Here is a 24459-nt window from a genome sequence, read left to right as displayed (position 1 = left end):
GTAAAGAGGTAAACATTAGATGGAAACTGATGGGCAAAGAAAGCTCTCAAGTAAGAACCAAGGAAATGAAATTGACATTAAAGCCAACCAGTGGCGGGCTTAAACTCACTGCACTGTAAATTTGTTGTAAACCCATAATAGACCAAACCTAAAAATGACTAACAGCCCTTAAGGTTTTTCATGTCATTGATGCATCCTCTATTTCCATTTCACGTTACTTAATCTTGCATTGCCAAAAAGTATTTTTTTCAAATGCATAACAGGCATCTAGCTCTTCTCATGGGAAGAATGTGAGAAGACTTTGAAGACTTCGTACCATAGGGCAGTGGTTCCCAACCTTTTGACTTCTGTGAACCCCCTCTTTATCAGTACTGGAACCCGGGGGCCCCCACTGAATCATTATTGGAATCAGGGGAGCCCCCACTGAGTCGTTTCTAAAAGCTGGGGACCTATTCTGTTAATATTATTGAATTTTCTCAGCAGTCACGGACTCCCTGAGCAGGCTTTGCAGCCCTGAGCTGGAATGCGAAGCTAAACACCCCCTCCTCATGATTTCAATTCCTGAACATCTAACTATGTCCAAGGAGCATACATGCCAACATTTTCAAAATGGGAGATTTAGAAAAATGAAGAAGAATATACTTTGCCCATTTGGCTTATACTGAAGAAGGCAACTGTAGGCGGAATACACCTAAAATGAAGTCTTTTTTGCGTCAGAAATCAAGAGTCTCCCACCTGAATCCAGTTTATTGGCATGTAAACATGGCTGTAGGCAGGAATTAAAGTGGTATGGGTCCTATCGGGCCCATTAAATAATGACTCAGAAATTGGTCCCTATTGGGCTGTATGTTCATGTTCTTAACTTTATTGGCAAAAAGACTGATGGGCTTCTGACAAGCTTTGGCAAAGTCAGTAGGTCTCGCCTTTAGGATTATTGGCCTTGCCAAGGCGTCCTCAGACCACAGGTTGGGAACCACCGCCATAGGTTATGAAAGAAAGCTGACTTCACTAAACTTGTAGCTCTCGCTTGTCTATGCCAGCTCAAAAACTAGGCTACGCAAACAGCTATGCTATGTAGCTGTATCCTTCAGAATAGAACTTCGGGACAGGCTCTTATTCTATTACAAATTAAGCACTTATTACGTGATACATAATGGGTTAATGGGTCAGCCTATTTCAGCCACTGGCTACTTCACTTTGAGTAACTAAATTTTGCTCTTTCACAAAGAGCACATCCGCACACAAGGAAGTTGCCTACAGTGCCAGTGTATTTGTTTTTACGTTATACGTTACTGTTGTCATTGCATTTACATCCTCAAGTGATAGCAGGGCACTTTCTACCAGCTTTCCATGTTTTTTACAGGAGCACATGGCACATTCCAGCTGTCTTCTGCTAATGGTTTAATTCCTTTTGGAGTGGAATTCGTTTATCTGACTGTTCCTTGTAAAGTTATCCTTCTTTTAGTATGCACATAATAAAGCGCATTTATACCTATATTGCTGTATGTTAGGCTGGAAGGTATTTTGATTGAGGAGTACAGATATACTTGTAAACCACTTTAGTCTGTATGCCCTGAAGGGATGACTTTCTATTTTGCTTTCTGTGCTTTGGTATGTGCCTAGATATAGACATGTCACTACTAATTATAGCTGTGCCATTTATTCCTATCTATCCATCGTTGCAACTATACATATAAAGTAACTATAACTCGCTCCCCCGCCAGGCACAGTTTTGTCATAAAAAATGTTACTGCAAATATTACATTGATGTTATCAATAATTTTATCAAAGGAGTCATGAGTGCTGTAATTTGTGGGGTAATTAACATTGCATGGCGAGGGTGTGAGTTTCTCAGTGAATTTCTATGTTTTTTTAAATTCTATTTCCTAACTATAACGTCCCTGTAACCTTTGATTTTTTCAGTGAATTCTAGGTTTTTTTTAACGTGTAGTAATTTTCATTACTATACTTTAATCCAACCACTGCCGTGCACAGTGGTGGTTGGCCAAAAGCCTGGCCTGAAATGCCAAACCCCTGTAAGCACCCAACCAAGCACAGCCTTCGTCCGTGTGCAGCAGGGATGTCCGCAAGGCTTGGCCTGCAGCCAGTCCCTGCAGTCAACCCAACTAACCACCCAACCCTACTCTGCACCCAGACATGCGTGGCAGGAGTTGGCTGCAGCCTATCTCTTTTGGGTGTGAGAATACATGTAAGAGGGTTATCTGGGGTGAGAGTGGCAGTGAGAGTCTCTGTCTGGGTGTGAGAGTGCGTGCATCAGTGTCTTAGTGAGTGTGTCAGTGTCTGCGCAGGTCTGTGAGTGGGTGCATGAGGGTGTCAGTGGTTCTGTGAGTGGGTGTGTGAGTCTGAGTGGGTCTGTGAGTGGGTGCGTGAGGGTCAGATGGGGCTGTGAGTGGGAGCACAAGAGTCAGAGTGGGTATGTGAGTGGGTGCATAAGGGTCTGAGTGGGTGTGTGTGTGTGGAAGAAAGAGATTGAAAGAGAGAGATAGAGAGAGAGAAAGAGTGAGTTTTTTTAGGCTTTGATGGATGAAATACTTAGAATTAGATATTTCTGAACAAATTGAAAAGTAAAATGTATTTGTCAATTAAAAAGAGTAAGATCACGTTTTAGTATGAGCCTTAAACATTTGCAGTTGAAATGAAATTAAAGGAGGGAAATGATACACCTGGAGTTGAACCCTCAACTCTTAGTGTGAAAAGTCTGTGACCTTCACCATTAGGATATATATATATTTTTTCACCTTTACGGGCTGTGTAGGACCGCATGGGGAGCCTCAAGGCCTCCCTTAAGGTCCCAGCCGGCTCCCGCCTCCTTGGTGAGTCAGCATTGCTCCAGCAAGCGAGGAATCAGTCCCTGCTTGCTGAAGCAGTGTTTTCATCTGTCTTTCCTGAATGCATGTCTGCGTGCAGGGAAGACAGGTGAAAACTCAGCTTTCTGACTTCAGGTCCTGTTTGACAGATCCCGCTGTCATAAAGCAGAGTTATGTTAGCCTTTGCTTGGTGGGAGTGGTAAGCTCTCACCAAGCAAAAGCAAACAGCTATGTCCCAGGTGTGGACACCACTGGACACAGCAGGAGCCGGTCCTAGGGATTGCAGTCCCCAGGGCCATCAGTCACTCCTAAAGGGGTGCCCCCTCTAGAAACAGCCCCGGGGCGGTGGTGGTGCCTGTATATTTTTTACTATTTGCCCTGGGGAGGTGGTGGTCCCCGGGGCTTCGGAGGCTGCACAACCCCCACATTCACTTTAACAATTATCCCAGGGAGGTGGTGTTCCCCAAGGTTGTGTGGGGGGGTCCAGGAGGCACCCCCTATTTTTAAAAAAAACAATACCTCAGGACCTGGCCCACCTGGGGGCTTATTAAAAAACAAATGCAGGAGCTTGCACTTGTTCTTAAAAACACATACCAGAGAATTTGTGATGTTGTCACGGTTTCACATTAAACAAATCATTTTAAATGCTTTTTTCCCTTAGAGGGTCCCTCTGGGACCCTAGCACCAGAGCTAAGGGGTCAGGCTGTCCCTACCCTGGTCCGTTGTCTTGTTTTTTTACTTTTTTTTTGGGGGGGAGGGCTCAAGCCGAGTCCCAAGATGGCTACTAACACTTCCTGGTTTGAAGACTTGGCAGCCAATCAAAGCTGTGCATTTCACTGCACAAGCTCGTCATTGTATGCGAAGTCTTCACGATCACAGATATACAAATTTGGATTTCCGTTAATATCTCAAAAACTACTGAACTGATTTACACCAAATAAGCAAAAGCACAATCTGCGTACCAAAAGAAAAGCTAGCTTTCTGCCAAATTTGGTGAAATTCCATCCAGCGGTTTGGGCTGTAGTCATGTTCAAAGGTCGTACGAGAAGTAACATTTGAAACTCAACTTTTTTTGACCCCTCTGTTTTCTCGGCCCCCGCTTGACGGACCACTCCAAAACTTTCCATGCACAACAAGAATCACCGGAGGACTTTAAAAAAAAAAATCTCTATCTTTTCAACCCTACTTATAATAGAGATTTACAAAAACAATCCAAAAAGCAAAGGCAAGAGCCGCCAGCCATTACCAGACTGACTGGCTTTTTTTAGGTTTGATTTTTAGCCAAGACCTTTTGATTTTACTAGAAGTATATGTGTAACACAGTTAGTTATAGGGTTTCAAGCTAGTCTTCATCCATTAATCTGTTATGTCGTTCACATTTTTCTTCCACCCTTTGCAGTGTGTATCATGGGTCATCCCACTTCAGCAATTGCTGACTTCATTCTGAATGACTGTGTGCTTCCCATTCACCAGGAACACATTGCCACACAAAGTAGTTTCCTTCATTGCCAGGGACTACTATTGTGATCTGTTCTTTTTTTAGACCAACAATTCTTTTTGACTTAAGTCAATTTTTTTCGTAGACAGAACAATACAAGAACTGCCAAAGCCAAAACACTGACAGCCAATACATACTTATTGGCTTTGCTAATGCTTGGTTATCGTTAAACTAGACTCCAGTTCGTTGTATAGCCCCAAATCATCACAGGAGCAAATAAATACCATAATCAAATATCGACTCTCCTAGAAATCTCCTTTGTTAAAAAAAACAAATCAAGACATTATTAATCCAGCCACTTTCATACCTACCTCCAGTACTCAGGTGTTGCATGCTTGAGGATCTCAGATTGAATCCCAACCAGCTTTCCTTCTAGAGAACCCTGTAAAAAAAACTGTGATTAAGATCATATCTAATAGATTAAGTCATCTCCTTCCACCACCCTAACTTTAACTCCATCTCCGCTTTCGGTTCTTATTTGACAAAAGACTACTAACCAGTGTATTTTTTGTGTTTATGCGCAGCATCCCATTGCCGATGTGGTCAGGTCCTTATGACCAAATAGAACTAAGAAATACAATTAAATAAAAATACATCAATTCACTAGCCAAATGACTGCTAGTCAAAGACTGTTACTGCTGTGAAGCTCGTTTCAAGACTGCAATGCCATGGAAAGGTTGTGCTATGTACACTTGTTTAACAAATTCCTAGTTTAAAGAAGTTTTTAAAAATTGTGTAGATATAAGAAAATAATGTAAAATACAGGACACTTTGTAGGTGGCTATATATACTGAAGACTGAAAAAAATAGTGAATCTGGTAAACATATGATGTAGAGGGAAGAGCAAGTTCAGTGATTAAATTCTTTGTATCATGTCTTGTCATTTTCCCTGCAGCTTTTCGAGCTGAAAAGCTCTACATACACCTATCTTCTAGCTGATGCTGAGACCAAGCAGGCGGTGATTATAGATCCTGTTTTGGAGACAGCGGACAGAGATGTACGGTTGATCCAACAGCTTGGGTTGAAGCTGCTCTATGCAGGTAAGATGATGGGGTATTAACTATCAACACCATATCGAAATTTCTGTAAATATGTAAGTAGTAACCCTGAAGAGAGGCTTCATAGGGTTCACCAATGAGACATATCCAGAACAGAAGATAGTCCTCTGTTCCCTCTGATGGACCTTCCTGCCATACGCATGGATGTCCTAAAACAGTTTACATGTGGAAGGATCCCATGATGAGATCAGTTTGTAAAAGGTCCAGTCCTTTCACTCCCAGGGCAGACGTAGCAGCAGAAGGCCAGCACATCAAAGCAACAGGCACAGTGACAGGTCCTCCTCCAGCATCCAGCTCTTCACCTTGGCAGAATGTCCTCAGTCCAGAAGTGTTCTGAAGGTTTAGGGTCAGCAGTGCAATACTTGTACTCATTCCTGCCTTTGAAGTAGGCAATTTTATAAGATGATCTCACTGTAAAACAATCGTATCAACATCAAAGACCAAAATGGCTACAGAACACTTTGCCCTTTACGCTACAATGTTTTTGACCCCACTTCCACAGTGATGCAGTCACATGCACTAAGATATGTTAGTCAAACCCCTGATGCATGTTACTTGACAGGGTACAATCACTGACATATCTCGATCAGTATCTTCCACTTGCTCTAGGGTTTTAAAAAAACCTTCCAAAAACAGTTCTCCAACTCTGCTTGTGTTTATTTTTTCTAACTGCATGCTAGTGTTTGTCTCTAAGAAATCTGGTATCCACACACCATTGCATGGTAGAGTGGTGAGTGCTAGTGTTGTCTGCTTAGTGAGCTGAAAATAGTGTGTAATGAGGTCTGCTATTTATAATACTTTCAAAGTGGTGGATAAATTGTAAATAAAAGTTATAACTGTAACTTCAGAATTTAAAAGTTCATGTAATTTAAACTGGGTTTGTGTAGAGGAAAATGTGGCAGTGAAAGCTGCAGTTTCAGATCTCTTGTCACTGCACACGGGACAGGCCAGTGCACAAGAGGCCTGACAGCTTTCGCTGCCTACAGCCTGGCATGAATTTAGTCTCAGACCATAGGCAGTGAAAGCAACCATTTCAGGCCTCTGGTGCCCCGGCCTGCTCCGTGTGCACTGCACACAGGACTGGCCGGTACACAAGGGGCCTGAAACGGCAGCTTTCACTTCATATGGCCCTCTCCTGAATGCGCTGGATCTCAGAAGTGCTAAGCAGGCCCGACCCTGCTTAGCACTTCCGGGATCTGGCGCAATTAAGGACTGCATGGATCATGGAACTCTGCTTCTGCAGAATTCCACAGAGTTTTCAATCAATTCTGCAGAATTCTGTGGAGTCGAACTCCGTAAACTCCACCCAGGCCTAGCCAGAGCACATAATTTATGTAAGTTATAATCAACTCATCTCCTATATGTGACATCTCAAAAGGCACAATTTGTGTACAATTGGAACTCTCGGTCCCCTCTAGATATTTTCTTCTGTAACTTACTGGTCAAACCATTCCATGCAGCCAGTATTTCGCCTGCGAATTATGTAAACCTATGAAACTATGACATCAGTTGCATCCCCATTCAGAAATGTAGACATCAATGTTTAACCTTTGTAAGAATTGATTATGTGTGAATATACATTTGGAGAATCCCCCTCATTTCAGAGGTGTTTGGAAGAAACCCATTGTTGCCTATTGTCATATGTTACCAATACATTGTCATATTTGGTTTACACCACTTGCACATATACCTACAAGAGGTTACTTGTTCTGCTTGTCCTAATTCTTCTCCTGGTCAGATATTGAACTCTGTGTTCAGATTACTTAATTCTTAGTTCAGGCTTTGAATGTACTATGAGTCTAAAATTCATTCTTAAAAATGCAACTAGTCAGTTCTCCATAAATAGTGAGGAGACCCTAAATGTGGAGAAATGAGGACTGGATGGCGGCTCAGCACAGAGCGGCAAAATGGTGGCGGCCTGACTTAGAGGCTGGAGGATCCTGGTGGTGGATTGTGAGAAAGTAGCCTCCTTCTAGCATGGTTGCCCCCATTTTTGGCCTGTTTGTCAGTGTGTTTTGACTGTGTCACTGGGATCCTGCTAGTCAGGACCCCAGTGCTTATGGTTTGTGGCCTACTTGTCAGTATGATTCACTGTTTCGTCAGTATGCTTTAATGTGTCACTGGGATCCTCCTAACCAGGACCCCAGTGCTTATGCTTTTTCTGGTTCTAAATGTGTCCTTACATACTGGTAATCCAGTATTGCACTCCAAATTGGCATACTGGATCCCCATTATAAGTACCTAGTATGTAGTACCTACGCATTGGGGTTCCAGGGGATCCATATGGGCTGCAGCATTTCTTTTGCCACCCATAAGGAGCCCATGCAAAGGATTCTACAGGACTGCCATTGCAGCCTGTGTGAAATAGTGCATGCACTTTTTCACAGCCATTTTCATTGCACCTGGTCACTTATACGTCACCTATATGTCAGGCCTTCAGTCCCTGAAAGCTCGGTGCAACACACCTGTATGTGAGGGCACCCCTGCACTAGCAGAGGTACCCCCACATCATCCAGCCCCTTTTCCCGGAATTGGTGAGTGCGGGGACGCCATTTTAAGTGTGAACTGGACATAGGTCAATACCTATGTACAGCTTCACAATGGTAACTCCGAATACGGCCAAGTAAAGTGCCTAACAACTGAGAATTGTACCCCAATACTGATTCTAATATTGGTTGCACAATCCCATGTACTCTGGGGGCTCCACAGTGGACCCCGGGTACTGCAATACCAGCCTTCTGAGGTTTTCACTGGAGCCCCAGCTGCTGCCACCTCACAGACGTACTTCCGCCCTCCTGGGGCTTGACCAGCTCAATCCCATGAAGGCAGAACAAAGCATTTCCTTTAGGAGTGCGGTGTTACACCCTCTTCCTAAGGAATTAGGTGTTACAGGCATGGGAGGGGTATCCTCCCAGAGCCTCTGGAGATGCTTTGAAGGGCACAGATGGCGCATTCCTTGCATAATCCAGGCTACACCAGTTCAGGAACCCCCAGTCCCTGCTCTGGCACGAAACTGGACAAAAGAAAGGGGAGTGACCACTCCCCTATCCATCACCACCCCAGGGGTGGTGCCCAGAGCTCCTCCAGAGTGTCCCTGGGTTTTGCCATCTTGGATTCCAAGGTGATGGGGCATTCTGGGAACATATGAGTGGCCAGTGTCAGCAGGTGACGTAAGAGACCCCTCCTGATAGGTGCTTACCTGGATAGGTGACCAATCCCCGTCTCAGGGCTTTTAGGTTCTCTCCTCTGGGTGTTTCTTCAGATTCAGATTGCAAGAGTCCAACAGGAATTCTCTACATCCTTTACTTTTTCTTCTACCGACGGATCAACTGCTGACTGCTCCAGGAACTCCACAAAACTGCAACAAAGAAGCTAAGATGACTTCTGCAACATTGTATCTTTAGCTCCTGCCAGCAACTGCAACAGTTTCCAGGTCGCGCAACCTCCGAGGACTGCCTGTCTTCAGCCTGCACCAGAAGAACCAAAGTAATCTCCTGTGGAGTGACGGAGTCACTTCCCTGCTTCAGCAGGCACCTCTCTCCAGCGACGACCGGTGGCTTGGGTCCCCCTCTCCAGATGACAGAGGTGGATCCAGCAACACAGGTGGTGGACTAAAATGACTCTGGCAGTCCCAAAGTCCGTCTGTCCAACTTTGGTGGAGGTAAGAGCTTGCCTCCCCTCGCAAGACAGTACCCCAGTGCACCTTGTGACTTGCAGTTGCCAAGGCTTGTGTGCGAACTTCCAAGATTCTTTGTGCACAGCCAGCACAGCTTAGGCCCCAGCACTCCATCCTGCGACGCACAGCTACCTGAGTGGTTCTCCTGTGGCATGGGAATCCTTTGTGTCGTGCTGCGGGGGCCTCCATTTGCACCTCCGTTGTCCCTGTGTGTTGGGACTCCTGTGCATGCTGCCTGGTCTTCTGAGGGCTCTCTGAGTTGCTGAGAGCCCCCTCTGCCTCCCCCTCCTGGGCAGGGGCCACCAGGTCCCACCTGCTCCCGGGCAGCGCCATTTTACGCTAACCACAAGCTTTGCATGTGCCAAGGCTTTTTGGCAGAATCCAGCAACGCAAACCAGACTGCATTCATCCATCCGGCATGGGACATCTTCTGCACCAACCAGCAACCCACATCTGTCTTCTTTGGTGCAATACTGACTGTCTTCTCACCAATGGTTCTTCTTTTGCACCTTCATTCGGGTTAGCATTGGCTCCTGTTCTCCCTGGACTCTTCAGTGCTTCTTGGACTTGGTCCCCTTCTTCCACAGGTCTTCAGGTCCAGGAATCCATCGTTGGTGTCTTGCAGTCTCTTCTGGTTCTTCCATTATCTTCTATCACGATTTCTAGTGTGTTTTAGGAAACTTGCTGTGTTTTACACCTACTTTCCTGGGCTCTGGAGTGGGGTATTTTACTTACCTATGGTGTTTTCTTACACTCCCAGTGCCCCTCTACACACTACACTTGCCTAGGTGGGAAACCGACTTTCTCATTCCACTATTTTAATATATCGTTGGTGTTCCCCCTAGGGCCATTGCCACCCATTGTGATTAAAACTATTTTCACTATTTTCCTACTCTGTACTTACCTGTTTTGGGGTACTAGTGCATATATTGTGCAATTTACTTACCTCCTAAGGGGGTATAGTCTCCAAAGTATTGTTGGCATTGTGTCACTAAAATGACGTCCCTTTATTTTTGTAACACTGAGTACTGTCTTTCATCTATGTGAGTATTGTGTGACTACAGTGGCATTGCAAGAGCTTTGCAGATCTCCTAGTTCAGCCTTGGCTGCTCTGCCTACAGCTACCTCTAGACAGCCTGGCTTCTAGACACTGAATACATTTCACTAATAAGGGATAACTGGACCTGGTATAAGGTGTAAGTACCTTTGGTACCCAGTACAAACCAGGCCAGCCTCCTACATGGATGGACTTGCCAGGCGTCTTCGAGGGGCCCAAAAGGACCAGGGCCAGCCACGGAGCAAACCCAGAAGACCCACAGAGTTATCAATCAATAGATTTATAAAGCGCGCTATGTACCCGTTAGGGTTTCGAGGCGCTGGGGGGGGGGGGTGTTGCTGCTATCGTTCGAAGAGCCATGTCTTGAGGAGTCTCCTGAAGGTGAGGAGGTCCTGGGTCTTGCGTAGTGAGGTGGGGAGAGAGTTCCAGGTCTTGGCGGCGAGGTAGGAGAAGGATCTGCGCCAGAGGTCTTGCGCTGGATTCGGGGGACGATGGCGAGGGCAAGGTTGGCAGAGCGTAGTTGGCGTGAGGGAACGTAGAAGTTGAGTCTGGAGTTCAGGTAGCAGGGTCTGGTGTTGTGTAGTGCCTTGTGTGCGTGGGTGAGGAGTTTAACGGTGATCCTCTTGTCCACGGGGAGCCAGTGGAGGTCCTTCAGGTGGGGGGAGATGTGACACCGGCGGGTTATGTCGAGGATCAGGCGGGCGGATGCGTTCTGGATGCGTTGGAGTCGTTTGAAGTCTTTTGTTGGGATGCCTGTGTAGAGTGCGTTGCCGTAGTCGAGTCTGCTACTGACGAGGGCTTGGGTCACTGTCTTTCTGGTTCCTGTTGGAATCCACTTGAAGATCCTGCGGAGCATGCGGATGGTGTTAAAACAGGAAGAGGAGACAGCGTTGACCTGTTTGGACATGGTGAGAGCGGAGTCGAGGATGAAGCCGAGGTTTCGTGCGTGGCTGGCTGGGGTGGGTGGGGGGCCGAGGGTGGTGGGCCACCAAGAGTCGTTCCAGGCAGAGGGGGTGCGCCCGAGGATGAGGACTTCTGTCTTGTCGGAGTTAAGTTTCAGGCAGCTGTTGCTCATCCACTCGGCGATGGATTTCAGTCCCTCGTGGAGGTTGGTTTTGGCAGTGAGAGGATCTTTGGTCAGGGAGAGGACGAGCTGGGTGTCGTCGGCGTAGGAGATGATGCTGAGGTTGTGTTGGCGGGCCAGTTGTGCGAGGGGGGCCATGTAGACGTTGAACAGCGTTGGGCTAAGTGAGGAGCCTTGGGGGACGCCGCAGATGAGGTTGGTGGCTTTGGAGCGGAAGGGTGAGAGTCGGACTCTCTGGGTTCTGCCGGAGAGAAAGGATGAGATCCAGTTGAGGGCCTTGTCTTGGATGCCGGCTTCGTGGAGACGGGTTAGTAGGGTGCGGTGGCAGACTGTATCGAAAGCGGCTGATAGGTCCAAGAGGATCAGGGCTGAGGTTTCGCCGTTGTCCATTTGTTGTCTGATGTCATCTGTGGCGGCGAGGAGTGCAGTCTCAGTGCTGTGGTTTCGTCTGAAACCAGATTGAGAGGGGTCTAGGATGGAGTTGTCTTCTAGGAAGTGGGCGAGCTGTGCGTTGACGATCTTTTCGATGACTTTCGCTGGGAAGGGAGGAGGGAGATCGGTCGGAAGTTTTTGAGATCGTTGAGGTCAGCCTTAGGTTTCTTGAGGAGGGGTTGGATTTCTGCGTGCTTCCAGCTGTCCGGGAAGGTGGCGGTGTTGAAGGAGAGGTTGATGGTCTTGCGGAGTTTGGGGGCGATGGTGGCGTCGGCTTTGTTGAATACGTGATGTGGGCAGGGGTCAGCGGGAGATCCTGAGTGAATGGAGTTCATGGTCTTTCGGGTTTCGACGTCGTCTACTTGAGTCCAGGAGGTGATGCGGTAGGCGTGGGAGGAGTTGTTGGGGGTGGGGTCTGGCGGAGGTGAGGTGTTGAAGCTGTCGTGGATGTCTGCGATTTTCTGGTAGAAGAAGGTGGAGAGATCGTCGCAGAGTTCCTGGGAAGGAGGGACGTCGTTGACGTTGGCGTTGGGGTTGGAAAGTTCCTTCACTATGCAGAAGAGTTCTTTGCAGTCGTGAGCGTTGTTGTTGAGGCGTTCTGTGAAGTGGGAGCGCTTGGCGAGTCGGATCAGTTGATGGTGTTTGCAGTTGGCTTCCTTGAGGGTAGCAAGGTTGTCGGGTGTGCGCTCGAGGATCAATTTTTTCTTGAGTTTCTGGCAGGTGCGTTTGGAGGTGGTTAGTTCGTCTGTGAACCAGGCTGGTTTTTTCTTTCCTTGGTTGGCGGTGGGTCTCTTGAGTGGAGCTAGGATGTTGGCGCAGTTGAGGATCCATTGATGGAGGTTGATGGCGGCGGAGTGCGGGTCGGTGGGGTCGGGTGGTGGGTTTTTGGCGAGGGTGCTGGCTAGTTGATCTTCGGTGACTTTTCCCCAGCGGCGGTGAGGCGGTAGAGGGGTGCAGTGGTGTTCGGTGTTTTTCTTGAAGGTGAAATGTACGCAGTGATGGTCGGTCCAGTGGAGTTCGGAGGTGTGACTGAATGAGCTGTGGTTGCTTGAAGTGAAGAGTGGGTCAAGGGTGTGTCCGGCGATGTGGGTGGGAATGTTGACCAGTTGACGGAGTCCGAGGTTGGAGAGGTTGGTGGTCAGTGATGCAGTGTTGGCGTCATTGTTGTTCTCCAGGTGGAAGTTTAGATCTCCCAGGAGGATGTAGTCTGGAGAGGCGAGGGCGTGGGTGCTTGCGAGGTCGGAGACAGTGTTGCTGAAGGGGGCTCTTGGTCCTGGAGGGCGGTATATGAGGGTTCCTCTGAGGGTAGTGTTGGGGTCCGTGTGAATCTGAAAGTGGAGGTGTTCGGCTGTCTTGAGGGTGTCGTCCGTGTGGGTGTGGATCTTGAGGGTAGATTTGTGTGCGATGGCTATTCCTCCGCCAATTCCGTTGGTGCGATCTCTTCTGGTGATCTTGTATCCGTCAGGGATGGCGATGGCGATGTCAGGGGCCGAGGAGTCGTTCCACCAGGTTTCGGTCAGGAAGGCCACGTCTGGGGCGGTGGTGTCGAGCAGGTCCCAGAGCTCGATGGCGTGTTTTCGTGCGGAGCGTGTGTTGAGGAGGATGCAGTGCAGGTGGTTTGTGTTGGTTGTTGCTGGCTTCGTTGTTCTGTTGCAGGAGAAGTTGCAGGTGCGGCAGGAAAAAGGTCCTTTGGTGTGCTTCGGGGTGGCCTGGAAGCACTCTGTGGAGGGGCCAGGGTTGAGGGCGAGGAGTTCGCTGGCCGAGTATCGGAGACAGGGGGTGCGGGGGTGTGAGGACCAGGGGGGGGTGGCGTTGGGCGCGGTCCAGGCGCGGACGGGCGCAAATGGGCTTGCCTCTGGCGCGCCAGCGGCGAGCCCGCTGCGCGGACGCGCAGCGCCAGCCATTAAGAAGGGAGGGGGGAGCAGCTGGGAGGCGGGAGGCAGCGGCGAATGGGGGCGCGAGGGGGGCGGGGCCACAGGGAGGCAGCAGCAGGGAGAGAACTGCAGGGGGGAGCGCACAAGGGGCGAAAACAAGAAAAACAAGGCACAAAAAAGTCGGGCACAATATGAAAAACAGTCCCAAAAATACACTAATAGCACAAAATACAATCGGGGTACAGCAATCAGAGGGGCACAACGGGGGCAGATGCGCAGGAGGCAAGGCGCGTGAAAACAATAGAAAAACACTTACAGGACGGCGAAAAGTGGCACAATCAGAAGGGGCACGACGGGGACAGAAGCGCAGGAGGCAAGGCGCGTGAAAACAATAGAAAAACACTTACAGGACGGCGAAAAGTGGCACAATCAGAAGGGGCACGACGGGGGCAGAAGCGCAGGAGGCAAGGCGCAGAAAAAATAGAAAAACACTTACAGGATGGCGGAAAGCGGCACACGGGTCAAGTGAAGCTTACTAGAGCCCACTAGACACCAGGGATGAGGCGGAGGAGGATCCCTGCGGGTGGAGGAGGGCCTCGAACACACTAGCAGCAGCGTGGGCGGGGGTCAGAGGCAGGAGACAGCAGGTTGGTGCTGCGGACGTGGGGGGCGAGCTCTAGACCTAATGCAGGTCAGAGGTCGCTCACTCGCGACGCGCAGCGCCAGCCATTAAGAAGGGAGGGGGGAGGGAGGAGCAGCTGGGAGGCGGGAGGGAGCGGCGAATGGGGGCGCGACGGGGGCGGGGCCGCAGGGAGGCAGCGGCAGGGAGAGAACTGCAGGGGGGAGCGCCCAAGGGGCGAAAACAAGAAAAACAAGGCACAAAAACGTCGGGCACAATATGAAAAACAGTCACAAAAATACACTAATGGCACAAAATACAATCGGGGTACAGCAATCAGAGGGGCACAACGGGGGCAGATGCGCAGGAGGCAAGGCGCGTGAAAACAATAGAAAAGCACTTACAGGATGGCGAAAAGTGGCACAATCAGAAGGGGCACAACGAGGGCAGAAGCGCAGGAGGCAAGGCGCGTGAAAACAATAGAAAAACACTTACAGGACGGCGAAAAGTGGCACAATCAGAAGGGGCACGACGGGGGCAGAAGCGCAGGAGGCAAGGCGCGTGAAAACAATAGAAAAACACTTACAGGACAGCGAAAAGTGGCACAATCAGAAGGGGCACGACGGGGGCAGAAGCGCAGGAGGCAAGGCGCAGAAAAAATAGAAAAACACTTACAGGACGGCGGAAAGCGGCACACGGGTCAAGTGAAGCTTACTAGAGCCCACTAGACACCAGGGATGAGGCGCAGGAGGATGCCTGCGGGTGGAGGAGGGCCTCGAACACGCTAGCAGCAGCGTGGGCGGGGGTCAGAGGCAGGAGACAGCAGGTTGGTGCTGCGGACGTGGGGGGCGAGCTCTAGACCTAAGGCAGGTCAGATATATGTGAGCCCCTCAAGCCAAGGGCTCAGTAGGGCAGGAAGAAGGCCCAGGGGTCTGGCATACCGGGCGCAAGGCCTGCATGGAGGTGAAATTCCGTGAGCAGCTGGAACTTGAGACAAACGTCTGGGGGCCCCCGGGCTTGAGAGGAGATGTACAGTGAGGGCAGTTTAGAAGCATTGAAACCTCTGCATCCCCCTCACTTCCCCATCAGCCATATACAGAGGTGAGCCCCAACTGGCCAGATCTGAGCTGAGCCGAGCAGCGGGGGAGGTTGTGGGCCAGGTGGAAGACCAGAGGCCCCCACCTCAGAGACAAGCCTAGATGGCACAGCATATGGGACAAACTACTGTAACCACAGTCATAGCTGGGGGCTAGTGGGCCAGGATAGACAGTACAGTTGCCACATCGAGAGCTACGCATGCCAGTGCACCAGATTATGGGGCAAATCCACCCACCTAGGGCACTGTATACTCCGTGGGAGACACAATGGACCTGGAGGAGCCCACCACCTTTCCTGGAGACCCAAGCACCTTTAGGATGCAAGCCCACATGAGACACACCAAAGCACCAAAAGGGACGCACATGCCCAAGGCGCAATTACAGGCAAGTAGAGACCAATACAAGGACCCGGGAGGGCTAGACCACCTGGGATGGGAGTACCTGGAAAAAACTGAAGGGGACAGGAAACTCTGAGCACAGTAGTGGCATCCAGCAATGGCAGCCCCAAATGCCGATGGGGGTTAAAATGGAGATGTCCGAACACATGTATGGCAGAGAGGCCCATATCCGAACCCACAAAGGAGATCTTACGCCCTGAGCGTAGCAAAGTTGAACTAGTGCGTACCAAAACACCTAGACTAAACCAGCCGGAAGGCACAACACAGTCAACAGGGAAAAATAACCAACTGATACCAACTGCATATCCAGAGCTGGAGGCACACATGGAGGCCCTATTTGGGGCTTTAAAAGACACAAAGATGGCCCTACAGCAAAAAATAGACAGTGGGGGTCATTACAACATTGGCGGTAAAAGCCGCTTACTGCCGTGCAGAAGACCGCCAACACACCGCCGCGGAATTCCGCCACAGCTATTATGACCCACATCTTGGAATCCGACAAAATTCAGACACCCACACAAGTCCGCCACACCAAAGGTCAGTGATAAACTGGCGAAAACTAAACCTCCACCGTCACGCCAACAGAAATACGCCCACACTATCATGACACACGAATCCACGTGGCGGTCTTTCAACCGCGGTATTCCATTGTCGGTACACACCACCGCGCTCAAAATACACACTCTCTTACAAAACACAACTACATTGGACAATTCAAAATACACACACCTGATACACACACCACTCCCACACACCCAATACAATATAAAACACACACCCACATCACCCACAAACCCCTACGACAAAAATTACAGAGGGAAGGCCAGAGAGAGACACCCCCATCAACAAACTAGCATCCACAGGCACACAACACCATCACCCACACAACTTCCACGCACAAAACACCACACACCACTACATATCGCCACACTTATCACCACACACACCACCCCACACTTCACCCACATCACCCCATGGCACGGCAAAGACACCCCAGGTTCGCAGAGGAGGAGCTCAGGGTCTATGGCGAAGAATAGTCGACAGGGTCAACGCAGTGGGACAACACCCAAGAAATCGGGAGGACATCAGGAAGAGGTGGATCGACCTACGGGGGAAGGTGCATTCCGTGGTCTCAAGACACCACCAGGTGGTTCAGCGGACTGGCGGCAGACCCCCACCTCCTCCCCCACAACTAACAACATGGGAGGAGCAGGTCTTGGCGATTCTGCATCCTGAGGGCCTCGCAGGAGTCGGTGGAGGAATGGACTCTGGTAAGTCAAATCTTAACTATTACATCCCCCACCTTACCTGCATGCTATCACATACCCCCACCCTTGCCCTCACCCCTATCACTCCAACTCCTCACAAATGTACCAATATCACAAACCACACATCCCAACACCAAGCCCTGCATGCAACAACAATGCATGGACACCCATCACTAAAGCATGCCCACTGCACATGCCCATACACCCCCCTAAACCATCATCACACAAGCTCACACACAGGAATGCCAGCACTGGGGTACACGGTCACCCACCCATTGCACACCATGACACACACAGATGCAATAATCATGCCTTTACACCCCTGCAGGACCACTACCCAACATCACCAGACAGGAGGGTCCAGACATGTCCACTCCACCCACAGAAGAGGCCCACAGTGATGACAGCACCTCTGTCCACCTGGATATAGATGACCAGCCCGGACCATCGGGGGCCTCGGGACAGTCGGTTCCCCTCACACAGGCACAGGCCACCACAGACCTTCCCCCCTCTGGAAACACCAGCACAGCACCCACCCAGCGGACCCATAACTCCGTCCCCAGGACACGTCAATCAGCTGTGTGTCCACCACTACAGGGAACCCAGGATAACCCACCACCCCAACAACAACAGGGACCTCGGGACAGTGGCAGTGGCAGTGGGCACACGGTCCAGGGGACGGAGGCCCAGGAAAACAGGGGAACTGGGAGGGCTGCTGTGCGACAGGGGGCGGACAGGCCAAGGGAACCCACTCTCCACGAGGCCCTCTCCTCCATCATGGGAGCATACCACCACTCCTAGGAGACGATGGCAATGGTACAGGCCAAGTTTCAGGAGACCCAGCGCATACAGGAGGAACAGTATTTGGGCTTCAGGGAGGAACTCAGAACCATCAGCTCCGCCCTGGGCACCATCGTAGGGGTGCTGAAGGAAGTACTGAACACCAGGAGGGACACTGTGGCACTACAAGGGGCCCCTGACACTAGCATGGACGATGAACTGCCCACCACCTCCGCCGGCGCTAGTGGACAGGAGGCACCGCCACAGGACCACCACACCAGCACCCCACCCCCTGCAGACGGAGAACCACCCCGCAAACGGTCCCTGAGATCCAGGAACAAGACAGAGCACGATGCCAAGACCCCCGCCAAGAAATTAGATCACCCTGATTGTCATCCCACTGTCCCACTTTGTAACCCTGTCCATATTTAAACTGCCCCAGCTCCACTTCCTATGCCCATATGGGCAATGCACCTGTGAGACTAATAGACTGGACTCTGCCATGGACACTCCTCCGCCATCACACCTCACCATTTAACTTCCTCCTCCAATATTTTGTACTTAAATAAACACACAAAAGGCACCAAAAGATCTGGAGTCTGTCTGTGATTTCGAAATAGTGTATTTGCAATTACAGTGACAAAATGTTCTTGAAATAGTAATGTCAACATACCTATGTCACACTGCTCTAGTCCATGAGGAATCTAAGCAGATGACACACGTTGGGACCCACACCTGTGAAACCGTAAGTGAAAGTGACAACTCAGTGACCATACACTGGGTGAAATCGACAGACAGGATAGAGGTAGAAGTGTTAAAGTACATGTAGTAGGCAGGAATGTATTCTCACCTGTGTTTCCCTGGAAATATTGCTGGATGACTGAGTCCCTGTTCTGCAAGTCTTCTTCCTCTGCTTCCTCCTCATCACTGTCCACAGGGTCCACAGCTGCAACAACACCGCCATCTGGACCATCCTCCTGCAGAAAAGGCACCTGGCTTCGCAAAGCCAAGTTGTGAAGCATACAGCAGGCCACGATGATCTGGCACACCTTCTTTGGTGAGTAGAATAGGGATCCACCTGTCATATGCAGACACCTGAACCTGGCCTTCAGGAGCCCGAAGGTCCGCTCGATCACCCTCCTAGTTCGACAATGGGCCTCATTGTAGCGTTCCTCTCCCCTTGTCCTGGGATTCCTCACTGGGGTCAGTAGCCATGACAGGTTGGGGTAACCAGAGTCACCTAATAGCCACACACGGTGCCTCAGGAGTTGACCCATCACATAAGGGATGCTGCTATTCCGCAGGATGTAGGCGTCATGCACTGAGCCAGGGAACATGGCATTCACATGGGAGATGTACTGGTTGGCCAAACATACCATCTGTACATTCATCGAATGATAACTCTTCAGGTTCCTGTACACCTGTTCACTCCTGTGGGGGGGGGGGGGGGGGGAGACCAAAGCCACATGGGTCCCATCAATAGCACCTATGATGTTGGGGATATGTCCAAGGGCATAGAAGTCACCTTTCACTGTAGGCAAATCCTCCACCTGAGGGGAAACGATGTAGCTCTGCATGTGTTTCAGCAGGGCAGACAACACTCTGGACAATACATTGTAAAACATAGGCTGGGACATCCCTGATGCCATGGCCACAGTTGTCTGAAAAGACCCACTAGCAATGAAATGGAGCACTGATAGCACCTGCACTTGAGGGGGGATTCCTGTGGGATGGCGGATTGCTGACATCAGGTCTGGCTCCAACTGGGTACACAGGTCCTGGATTGTGGCATGGTCAAACCTGTAGGTGATAATCAAATTTCTTTCCTCCATTGTCGACAGGTCCACCAGCGGTCGGTACACCAGAGGATTCCGCTATCTCCTCACATGTCCCAACGGACGGTGCCTAGGAAGGACAACAGCGACCACAGAGTCAAACAACTCAGAGGTATGTACCCACAGTCTACACAGAACACCATTCATACCCAAAATGTGGCCTGTATGTGTGTTGAGACTAGGCCTAGGTATGTGTGACGCAGTTGGTAATTAGGCCATGTGGGCCCCTGAAATGGCGGCTGCCTGACCTCTAAAGTGGGACAATGGGATGTGAGGTAACTGCGCTGGCATTGTACACCGTCGCGGTAGGCGGTCGGAGACCGTGGTGCAATTCTGAATTGGTTAACATTGGACCCTATGGGTCCCAGGAACCAATGACTATGTACGCCAGCGGTGATGGTACGCACCGCCCCGGACGTGACCAGCATTTTCTATCTGTTGAATCACTCAATACCTAATCTTCGACAGGAGAGGACCTACACTGCAAGTGCTGCTGTGACCTCGGTCTGGAAGAGACAATGGCTCGTGCGTCTGGGGAAAGGGCCCCTGCCTTCACTGCGGAGGAGTTGGAGAAGCTCGTCGATGGGGTCCTCCCCCAGTACACGCTACTCTACGGTCCTCCAGACCAACAGGTAAGTACATAGGGAGCATGTTGTATGGACTATGCCTGTGTGGAGAGGGCTGGTTGTAAGAAGGAAGGGGGCAGAGTGCTGCATGCATGAAAGACGGTGGGTGCATGTGCCACATGGCAAGGGTAGGGATGGGGCCACTCACTTTGACGGCGCAGTTGGTAATGACTTCTCTACTTCCCCTGTACATTTCATGTAGGTCAGCGCCCACCAGAAGAAGGATATTTGGCGTGCCATCGCCAAGGACGTCCGGACCCTGGGGGTCCACCACAGACGGAGCACCCACTGCTGTAAAAGATGGGAGGACATTCGCCGCTGGAGCAAGAAGACGGCGGAGGCTCAGCTGGGGATGGCCTCCCAACGTGGGAGGGGTGCCCGTCGAACCATGACCCCCCTGATGTTCAGGATCCTGGCGGTGGCCTACTCTGAGTTGGATGGGTGCTTGAGGGCATCACAGCAGACACAAGGGGGTGAGTACACTCTCATTCAGCTGACTTTGGGCGCAGTGGAGGTGTCTGGGTGGGGGAGGAGGGCTGTGGGTTTCCCTAGGCCAGGGCGAGTTCCATAGCCTAGGCCCCTCCGTAAGGCTTGGCCCTGTGGCCCCCCCACCCCACCTCTGTAGAGTGCCAAGTACAGCTATCCATGCCCCTGTGTCATCTATGTGTGCATATGTCGTCCATAGCCTTGTAGGCCATTTCCCAGAAATTGCACTGTAGAGCCCAACAGCGCAACGTAGTGCAGGGGGCTTCTGTGTCTGTCTTGTCCCCCAACGGTAGCGGTAATCCATGCACTCAACATGTCTTTCTTCTGTCTCCCCCCCCCTTTTTTGTGGTCTCCCTGTTCTTGTGTGCATTAGCATCATCAGGCGGAGGAGCAGTGGCACTGGAGCACGAGGGAGCTGCATCCTACATGGCCATGGAGGGCCACACTACGGACTCAGAATACACCAGTGGGACAGAGGGCGAGGGGAGCACCACGGCGGGGACAGGAGCTGAAACCAGCGACACGGACTCGTCCTCCGATGGGAGCTTCTTTGTGGTGGCGGCAACATCTGTGCCCCCCACTTCTACAGGTACAGCCGCCACCCCCCCTACCAGCACCGCCCTCCCAGCAGCCCCTCAGCCTTCGCCCCGTGCCCGCTCACCCAGGAGGGTGGGCATCACCTTCGCCCCAGGCACCTCAGCCCCTGCCCCTGTCCCTGTCACCCCTACTGCCCTCAGTGAGGAGGCCATTGACCTCCTCAGGTCGCTCACTGTTGGGCAGTCTACCATTTTGAATGCCATCCAGAGTGTAGAAAGGCAGTTGCAACAAACTAATGCATTCCTGGAGGGCATTCATTCTGGTCAGGCGGCCCTTCACCAATCCTTTCAAACTCTGGCCTCAGCACTGATGGCAGTCATTGTCCCTGTGTCTAGCCTCCCCCCTCCAACTTTCTCCACCCAGACCCAATCCCCTGTACCTCTGCCTATCCCAAGCACACCATCAGACCAGCCTGCACACACCTCACCACACAAGGGAAGCTCAGGCAAACATAAGCACCACACATCCCACAGGCACTCACGCAAGCATCACACACATACAGACACACCAACATCCACTGCCTCCACTGTGTCCCCCTCCTCGTCGTCTCCCTCCTCCCTCCCAGTCTCGTCTACACTCACACCTGCATGCACTACCTCTACAGCCACTACGTCCTGCACCAGCACACCCACCAGCACACCCCGCTCACCTGCAGTCACCACCCCCACTACCATTCACACGTCCACTGTGTCCTCTCCCAGTGTGTCTGTGACGCCCCCTCCCAAGATACACAAACACAGGCACACACCCACCCAACAGCCATCCACCTCACGACAGCCTCCAGCGCATGCACCTGCACCCAAAGCCACAAAACGTACACCTCCTACAACCACCACCTCTTCCTCCACTCCCAAACCCCCTCCAGCTACCCGTCCCAGTGTGTCGAAACAACTTTTCCTGTCCACCCTTAACCTATTTCCCACCCCCGTCAAACTCATAGGTCCCAACTAGCACCTCAGCCACAACATCTCCAGGACCAGTGGTGCCTGTTGTCACAGGTATGTGGAGTGCACCGGCCACCAGGACACCCAGGGTGGCACGGAGCCACAGCACAGCCAGTCCCCCCCCTGTGAAGCACCAGAAGTTGGCCAGTGCCCGGCGGGGGAGTGGGAAGGCTCCAGCCACCCAAGCCGCTCCCAGGGGTCCCGGTGGGAGTGTGGACTCAGCTGTGACTCCTCCCAAGGTGGTGATGGGCCACAAGAAACCCGGCAAGTCTGGGAGGAGCAGCACGGCGGAGAAGACCGCCATCATCCCCGCTGATCAGGAGGGCCCGCCAGCCCCATCGTCGCTGCTGCCCAGGAGGGCCCCACCAGCCCCATCGTCGCTGCTGCCCAGGAGGGCCCTGCCAGCCCCATCGTCGCTGCCCAGGAGGGCCCCGCCAGCCCCATCGTCGCAGCTGCCCAGGAGGGCCCCGCCAGCCCCATCGTCGCTGCTGCCCAGTAGGGCCCCGCCAGCCCCATCGTCGCTGCTGCCCAGGAGGGCCCCGCCAGCCCCATCGTCGCTGCTGCCCAGGAGGGCCCTGCCAGCCCCATCGTCGCTGCTGCCCCGGAGGGCCCCGCCAGCCCTATCGTCACTGCTGCCCAGGAGGGCCCTGCCAGCCCCATCGTCGCTGCCCAGGAGGGCCCCGCCAGCCCCATCGTCGCTGCCCAGGAGGGCCCCGCCAGCCCCATCGTCGCTGCTGCCCAGGAGGGCCCTCAAGCACCGCTGAACAGGTCAAACACCGCTGAACAGGGCAAGGACCGCCAGGGCAAGGACCGCCAACTCAAGCACCGCTGAACAGGGCAAGCACCGCTGCACAGGGTAAGGACCGCCAACTCAAGCACCGCTGAACAGGGCAAGCACCGCCAACTCAAGCACCGCTGAACAGGTCAAGCACCGCTGCACAGGGCAAGGACCGCCAACTCAAGCACCGCTGAACAGGTCAAGCACCGCTGAACAGGGCAAGGACCGCCAACTCAAGCACCGCTGAACAGGTCAAGCACTGCTGAACAGGGCAAGGACCGCTGCACAGGGCAAGGACCGCCAACTCAAGCACCGCTGAAAAGGGCAAGGAACGCCAACTCAAGCACCGCTGAACAGGTCAAGCACCGCTGAACAGGGCAAGGACCGCCAACTCAAACACCGCTGAACAGGTCAAGCACTGCTGAACAGGGCAAGGACCGCCAACTCAAACACCGCTGAACAGAGAAGCACCGCTGCACAGGGCAAGGACCGCCAACTCAAGCACCGCTGAACAGGGCAAGCACCGCCAACTCAAGCACCGCTGAACAGGTCAAGCACCGCTGCACAGGGCAAGGACAGCCAACTCGAGCACCGCTGAATAGGGCAAGGACCGCCAACTCAAGTACCGCTGAACAGGTCAAGCACCGCTGAACAGGGCAAGGACTGCCAACTCAAGCACCGCTGAACAGGTCAAGCACCGCTGAACAGGGCAAGGACCGCCAACTCAAGCACCGCTGAACAGGGCAAGCACCGCTGCACAGGGCAAGGACCGCCAACTCAAGTACCGCTGAACAGGTCAAGCACCGCTGAACAGGGCAAGCACCGCCAACTCAAGCACCGCTGAACAGGGCAAGCACCGCTGCACAGGACAAGGACCGCCAACTCAAGCACCGCTGAACAGGGCAAGCACCGCCAACTCAAGCACCGCTGAACAGGGCAAGCACCGCTGCACAGGGCAAGGACCGCCAACTCAAGCACCGCTAGCCCATGAGCAGCAGTGAGTGATGCACCCTGGGCACCAGTCCCCCTCCAGAACCAGTGGAGACATGCATCCACTACCTCTGTCCTTGGCAGGATGAAGCACTCTGGGCACCAGTCCCCCTCCAGAACCAGTGGAGACATGCATCCACTACCTCTGTCCTTAACAGGATGAAGCACTCTGGGCATCATGCCCCCTCCAGAACCAGTGGAGACTGTCATCCACTTGTGAGACTGTGGCTTTGCACTCCCCAGGATGCACCAGTGGGCAAACCACCCACTGTATAGAGTTGAGAGACTGTGGCTTTGCACTCCCTAGGATGGAACAGTGGGCAACCCACCCACTGTAGAGACTTGAGAGACTGTGGCTTTGCACTCCCCAGGATGGAACAGTGGGCAACCCACCCACTGTATAGACTTGAGAGACTGTGGCTTTGCACTCCCCAGGATACATCAATGGGCATGGAGCCCCCTCGTGGATCTGGCGTCATGCACTCATCCGGCTGAGGTGCCCCCCCTTCTCTTCCCCCTGAGGTATTTCTATCT

At 52.0% G+C, this 24459-nt stretch overlaps 1 protein-coding gene across 1 annotated transcript in view; it reads left to right on the top strand.

Moving 5' to 3' along the window:
- Window positions 1–24459, top strand: part of LOC138268297 (persulfide dioxygenase ETHE1, mitochondrial-like) — a 142103-nt gene that overhangs the window by 44586 nt on the left and 73058 nt on the right. Inside the window, exon 2 of the mRNA XM_069217809.1 lies at window positions 5222–5366. Within this exon, the coding sequence (XP_069073910.1) occupies window positions 5222–5366 (145 nt within the window). The remainder of the gene's footprint in view (window positions 1–5221; window positions 5367–24459) is intronic.

Source organism: Pleurodeles waltl, chromosome 12 (genome assembly GCF_031143425.1).
Source record: "Pleurodeles waltl isolate 20211129_DDA chromosome 12, aPleWal1.hap1.20221129, whole genome shotgun sequence".
Classification (NCBI taxonomy): Eukaryota; Metazoa; Chordata; class Amphibia; order Caudata; family Salamandridae; genus Pleurodeles; species Pleurodeles waltl.
The sequence above is the reverse complement of the archived record's forward strand: the minus strand, read 5'-3'. Positions and strand labels throughout refer to the sequence as shown.